The sequence below is a fragment of the Lipophrys pholis genome, assembly GCF_963383615.2.
Source record: "Lipophrys pholis genome assembly, chromosome: 17".
NCBI lineage: Eukaryota > Metazoa > Chordata > Actinopteri > Blenniiformes > Blenniidae > Lipophrys > Lipophrys pholis.
Genome location: NC_137643.1, coordinates 7164618 through 7171069, shown reverse-complemented (window position 1 = coordinate 7171069; position 6452 = coordinate 7164618). Strand labels below are relative to the sequence as shown.

Sequence of the window (6452 nt, the reverse complement as noted above, 5' to 3'; positions counted from 1 at the left end):
GATAGTTTTTCTATTTAATTGTATATTTACTTAGAAATCAATCAGTGTGGGACATTTGTTTCAAACTGCATTTGTCTAATAATCCTTTCATTTTAACAAAGGGTGTTTATACCCCGAGCCACAGGCACTGCAGGCATGTGTAAGACGGCAGCCATTCATTCAAAAGTTGTCGCTTCAGATCGGAGTTGACAGACCAATTGATCTGTTGATGTCTGATACTAATTCAATATTAATCATAACGTCATTTGATCACGTGCTTAATTGCCGGTCTGACTGATGTCCGCCGCCGCTTTAATTGTAAAGGGCAGCATTTAGAAGTGGTCCGTTCTGAGCTGCTCCATGTAAACCACTCACAGGTGTGAGTATACTTCTATCAACTATAAAACAATCTCGGTAAATAGCAAAAAGACCGACTGGTTCATAACATGCTTGATTATATATGTATATACGTTGTAAAAACGTAGTAGTTAAACCATAACATTCGCATGCGAGATGTGTAGTTTCGACGGCTACCTCCTGACACCCCTATTTTGTCGGCTGAAATGTAACCTTCCGTGGTGTGCGACGCTCCTGCTTATCCCTCTTTGTCCGGTGGCGACAGCAGGCCATGATAATTATGGCAAAAAAAAATTTGCGTTTTTGAATGAATTATAGTTGAACGGTGGATCAACAAGCATACACCGTGTGGGGACTGGTTTGCTGGCAATGACACACCAGAGAGTTTCAATTTAAAGGACAGCAGAGCAAGCAACGGAGAAAGGGTACAGTTTGCTTCCAAGACAGTCTGCAAAAGATGGCTAAGCTAACGTTAGCGAGCCAGCTAATGTTAGCATAGTAAACAACCAGGGTTTTTTTTATTTTTTTTATTTCCCAAACGTATTCGATCTGCTTCATTTTCATGAATCATGTAACAAGTGATATTTTTCACATGTGAATACAGAGGAACACACCGCAGTGTCGGATTTATGCGACCGCTGGCTGATATCTCCCCGCTGCTAGCTAGCCACCGAGTAGCGTGGCTAGCTGGTTAGCAGGAGGTAGTAACGAGCTCGCGTTAGTCTCGAGCCACACACATCTGTAAGTGATCACTTTAGACAGGGAGGGGGGTTGTTGCTCTCTATAACTTGTACTGGCACTTCGAGCCGGGTTACAAGTAACCAGTTTCAGTCAGCTCGTGGGGGAAACTGGTTTGCAACGAAGCGAAAGTTGTGCTGAATACCTGTTCGGTTTTTTTTTTTTTTTAACCTGACGTTTATTTGGTGACCAAATCCCGGCGTGACAGACACCAAAGATTTGCAGCTGGAAAAGGGAGTTTGCAGACCTGGGCCGGCGCTTTATTTACAAGCCATCCCGTCTAAATAATTCGTAAATACTGTGGCAATCACAGTTTTCGAGTGTGGCTGACATGACCTGAAGGCAGACTCCACCTAGTCGGCATTTAGCCTTCAAGACGTCGTCGTCATTTTTATAACTTTTTTTTTCTTGCATATGAACGGTGATAAGCCACTTCACCGACAGTCATTTTAGCTAATGGCTGCCGAATCGGGGAGACTACTGGCGGGACAAGGAAAACGGAGCAAAGGTAGGAATTAATTTCACCCATCTCCTCCCCCCTCCAATCAGATCGGATTCATCCATTACTGCGCTGCAATGGGCTGCACTGGTGCTGTTATAGCAAAACCCCTTCTCGCCTCCCCCACATGTAAACTTCACGACTGTCTCCGGTGGTGGCTGTTTCTCACAGAGTGGACCTGTGAGCGGGGTCCATGTCTTATCTTGCTATCAATGTCCCTCCAATTCCGTTTCCTCGTCCCTCATGTCTACGTCTTTTTCCTGTCTCCCTCATTGACCTTACCTTCTTCTGCCTCTTGTTTGCGGCCTCTCTCCCTCTTGCCTGGGTCATTTGGTCTGCCTGGGTCATGTGCGATTCAAGGCTTCATAACCTTGGTGATGATACCGCCTGGATGTTGAGCATCTTGTCCTCATGCCAGTCTATGTCCCATCATTGAATCCATTACAGTTGTTGGACGTGAGAAAGAGGCCCTAGGTCTAAAAAAAAAAAAAAAAAAAAAAAAAGCTGCTCCACTCTGTCACTAAGGGGTATTGGCCAATCCAAATGTGATTCTGCACCTAATTGGTGGTGGACCAGGAAAAGTGGAGGCTGTTTTTGTTGCGACTTATATGCTATTTCCCCTTTTCCCTCTGCTTTTTTTACAATTTCAGCTGGACAGATGAAGAGCCCGGAGAAAAAGAAGGCAAGGAAATCCACGACTCAGGTAATAATCATAGTGTTGTGACTTTTAACCTGTTAGAAATACTTTCACCGTGGCTGCTTTCATTTAAAAGGTTTCATTTCATTTCTCTGTACTGGGCTACATGCACTCGTGGGGATGTTGTATGTTTTTTGTTTCTTTTTTACTCATAAGTAACTCAAGAGTTTATAAAGGAGTCAGAACAGGAGCCGAAATCTTTGTGTCACCTCTAAAACCTGTTGATTCCTGTGAATTACTTTGTGCTGCTATCACACTCAAGTTGAAGACTGAGATCCAGTTTTATGTTTTTTGTCAGGATATGCATTTTCTTTTATTTTTAAATCCAGAGGCTGCATAGTAGCATTCATACTTCCAATGATAACTTTATTATTGTGAATAAATCCCAAACAAACTGAACTCCCAAGGAGTGTTTTCATAAAATTGATGTAAAAGTGTTTTAACTTATTGTCTTATTTGTTTTCATGTTTTCCCCAGGCGGCGGGGTTCTCCCACCTCACGGAGTTTGCGCCCCCTCCGACTCCTATGGTGGACCATCTGGTCGCCTCCAACCCCTTCGACGATGACTTCGGACCCCCATCCAGACCAACCGTAGCAGGTGGACCTGGCGGCGCCCCCTTTCTTCCCAGCCCCGGTGCCGGTGGAGGAGGTGGGTATGGAGGTGGAGGCAGAATGGGTGGAGGCATGAACTTTATGGGAGGCCCCCCAGGAGGACCAGGCAGCGGTCAGCCCGGACGGAGGCCACCGTTTGGCCCTCCAGCCAATGCTGGACCCCACCACCAGCTGGGCTTTGGTGGAATGCCTGGTTTTGGAGGTGGTGGTGGGGGTGGCAGCGGAGCAGGAGCTGGGGCTGGGGGATTCCCACCCGGCGCCCCTTCTCAGTTCAACATGCCACCAAATTTCAGTCCACCCATGCATCCTGGGCCAGGATTCAATCCCATGCTGTCTCCAGGGGCTATGGCGGGGCCTGTGGGAGGGGGGCCACCCCACCCTCGATTCGTCATGCCACCACAGCAGCAGCACGGACAAGGGGGGCATCCGTTTAACAGCCCTCCATTACCCGGTGGTGGGGGCCCGAGGGGTCCCCTGCCTCCCATGGGAGGAGGTATGGGTCCAGGGATGAACATGATGGGTGGCATGGGAGGTGGTCCTGGTGGCAACATGGTGGGAGGGTTGCCAGGTATGCCGCCTCAAGGACAGTTCCCTCCCTCACAAGATGGCCCTTATCCAGGCCCCAGTCCGCCGGGGCCAGGCAATGAGGATGGAAAGAACTTTGGTCCAGGAGGAGCTCCGCCAGGACCGCCGCCGCCGCAGCAGCAGCAACAGCAGCAGCAGCAGCAGCAGCAGCAGCAGCAGCAGCAGCAGCTTAACCTTAACCCCAACGGTCCGCCCCCTAACAATACCACACCTGGCCCCGCTCCCAACTCTGGACCACCACAGCCTGGGGGAGGCTTCCCTGGACACCCTGATGTCCAGCAGCCTAATGCCAATACACCTGGCCAGCCTCCTTCAGCACCATCACAACCGAACCCCAACTCTTCTCCTACCGGCCCCCTGAACGGATCAGGGCAGCCACAACATCCACCACCCAATCAGCTCCAGCCCCCCAGCAACACAAACACCCCCAACTCTAACAACTCCACCCAGCAGCAGCAGCAGCAACAATCCACTCCGCCCAACTCTGCCCCAGGCTCCACCCCTTACAACCAACAGAACAACACTCCTGGTGCTGGTGGCCCTCTATCAAACGCTGCCTCCAATTCAGGTCAGAACAACATGACCAACAACAACGGAGGCAACACTCCCGGCAGCAACCCAAACCCCCCGTCCAACTCCACCTCAACTCCAAACACCCAGTCCCCGCTGCCTCCAGGCCCCGCCGCTTCCTCCGCCGGGCCCGGGTCCGGCCCAGGGAAGCTTGGCGGCCCCGGGATGGTCTTTCCTTGCGGCCTTTGCATGGCAGAGGTGCACGATGACCAGGACGCCATCCTGTGCGAGGCGTCCTGCCAGCGCTGGTTCCACCGTGACTGCACAGGCCTGACAGAACCGGCGTACGGGCTGCTGACTCGAGAGAGCGCTGCTGTGTGGGCGTGTGACTTCTGCATCAAGACCAAGGACATCCAGGCCGTGTTTGTACGCCAAGGCTTAGGCCAGCTGGTGGCAGCTAATGAGAGTTGAGGAGAAGGAACCGCGTTGAGGTGCAGACAAATAGACTTTGATCAGACTGAATGACCTCGGTGTCAAGTCGGATACTTGCCCAACTCTTCTGTTGACTAGCCCTTTACTCGTTCCCTACGCAGAGAATCATTCTCATTGACTTTCATGCTTATATATAGCACCTTGAGTGACTCTTGGTAGGTTATTTCTTCCCCCCAATAGGAGTCAAATCTTGATGAATGTTAAACTACACAGTCCTTCAGATATCGAGCCTGCCAACCAGCAAAGCACTGACACCAACACACTACCTCACACAGTTTGTGACTGACTGGCACAGAAGCTCCCGCACTGACTGACTGTGATCGACTCGCAACACTCGCGTGTCACACGCGTCTAACACACATATTTAAAATTTTTACATAAATTATTAGAGATTCCCCTGTTCTACATTAATTGTGTGAGATTAAAAAATAAATCTATTGAATTAGGATCAGAGAGTGTTGTACGTTAATTCGTTAATCGAGTCTAGCACTGCCCAATCACATCGTAAGCCTTTTTACTGTGAGCAAGTGAAAGAAATTAGAAAGTAAATCACTGCATTGCAGTTATAAAATTCAAAACACGAGTGTCAGTAGGAGCCAGAATCAATTCCAAAGTTGTTTCTTAACAACTTTTGCACCTCCACACATGCGCTCTTACACGTACTTTGACTCGACATTTGTGCTGATTTATCCAAAGGAGCTCCGGGCTGAGATCTCGTCAAGAGGATTTTACCCGCTGGAAGAAAACAAAAAACAAAAAAAAAAAAGTTGTAAATATTAGGACAAAACATTTGTCTGGAACTTCCACGAGTTGTGAACATGCCGCAGAATCAACCAATGAACAAAACAATGAGTTGACCGTGTGTGTCTCGGCTGTGTACAGTATAACGGTTTTGTTTTTATACAGTACATTTCAACCATTTCTTTTGTCTCTCTCTCTCTCTCTCTCTCTCTCTCTCTCTCTCTCTCTCTCTGCAGTACACATGAATTGTGAAATCAGTGCTTTTTGGATGGTGTTGGCATAGCAAGTAGTGACATCCTGTCATATCAGATGTGCATTGTCCTTTTTTTTTTTTTTCAAGGAAAAAAAACATTAAAACTTTAAAAAAAAAAAAGTTGGGGGGGGAAAGGGGTGCATGTGAACCAATGCAGTAACTGTCTGATCTGTTGATGTTTATATTCTGGTTTCTTCCGTGCAAGAAACCCTGAAGTAGACCAAATAACTAAAGAGCGAAAACAACAAAAAAAAAAAAAAGAGACCCATTTTTCAACATTTCTGTCATGGGGGGGAAAAAAATGTTTTTAACTATTCCTCCTCCTCTTCTTATTTTGTTCTTGATTCAATGTCCGAGTTGCCTTCTTTTCTTGCTCTCTGCTGTTCCTCTTCACTTTGTACTGGTGTTTGTGCTGTGCTCTCGCTCTGCTCTGGTGCCTCCTGGTGGAACCTGGAGGAGCCTGTGAGTCCCACACCGGCTGGGGAAGGGAAAGGTACTGAATTCTGAAGTAAAGACAGATTTAAATTTTTTTTTTGTACTTGTCCACGTTTGTTTTTTTTGTTTTTTTTACATTTCTTTGCTAATCATTGTATTAAAATAAGGGTTTTAAAACCTGCTGAAATGATAAAGTAACTTCTTTGTCCTAATTTTCAAGAGTTCTACATCTTCGTAGCTTTAATGGTAGGTGTATGTTCTCATGAGGATTTATCACATGGGTGTGCTGGTACTTTCACAGTGAGAATTTCCCCTGTGGGGCATTTCAATCTGTAAGGAGTTAACATGTTCTCCCTGAGCGTGGGGTTTCTCTGGGTACTCCGGTTTCCCCCCCTGCAGTCCAAAAACATGTTGAAGGTTCATTGCCTGTCGGGGTTGTCGGTGTGTCTCTGTGTTTACCGTCCTGCCTTCACCTGATATTGGATGGAATCGGGAGTTGGATAAAGCGGTGAAGAAAATCGATGTTGTGTTTTTGTTTTTTTGTTTTTGTTTTT

General features: G+C 47.4%; 1 protein-coding gene across 2 annotated transcripts; it reads left to right on the top strand.

The window, feature by feature from the left end:
• The first annotated feature begins 590 nt into the window (after positions 1 to 590).
• Positions 591 to 5701, top strand: pygo2 (pygopus homolog 2). Of its 2 annotated transcripts, none has more exons than XM_080484573.1 (3): positions 591 to 1582; positions 2224 to 2276; positions 2748 to 5701. In XM_080484573.1, the coding sequence occupies exons 1-3, from the start codon at positions 1531 to 1533 to the stop codon at positions 4446 to 4448; spliced, it is 1806 nt and encodes a 601-aa protein (XP_080340699.1). In that variant the 5' UTR covers positions 591 to 1530; the 3' UTR covers positions 4449 to 5701. The 2 variants fall into 2 exon arrangements, with proteins under 2 accessions (XP_080340699.1, XP_080340700.1); XM_080484574.1 differs by having other exon boundaries at positions 594 to 761; positions 2748 to 5695.
• Positions 5702 to 6452: the final 751 nt, after the last annotated feature.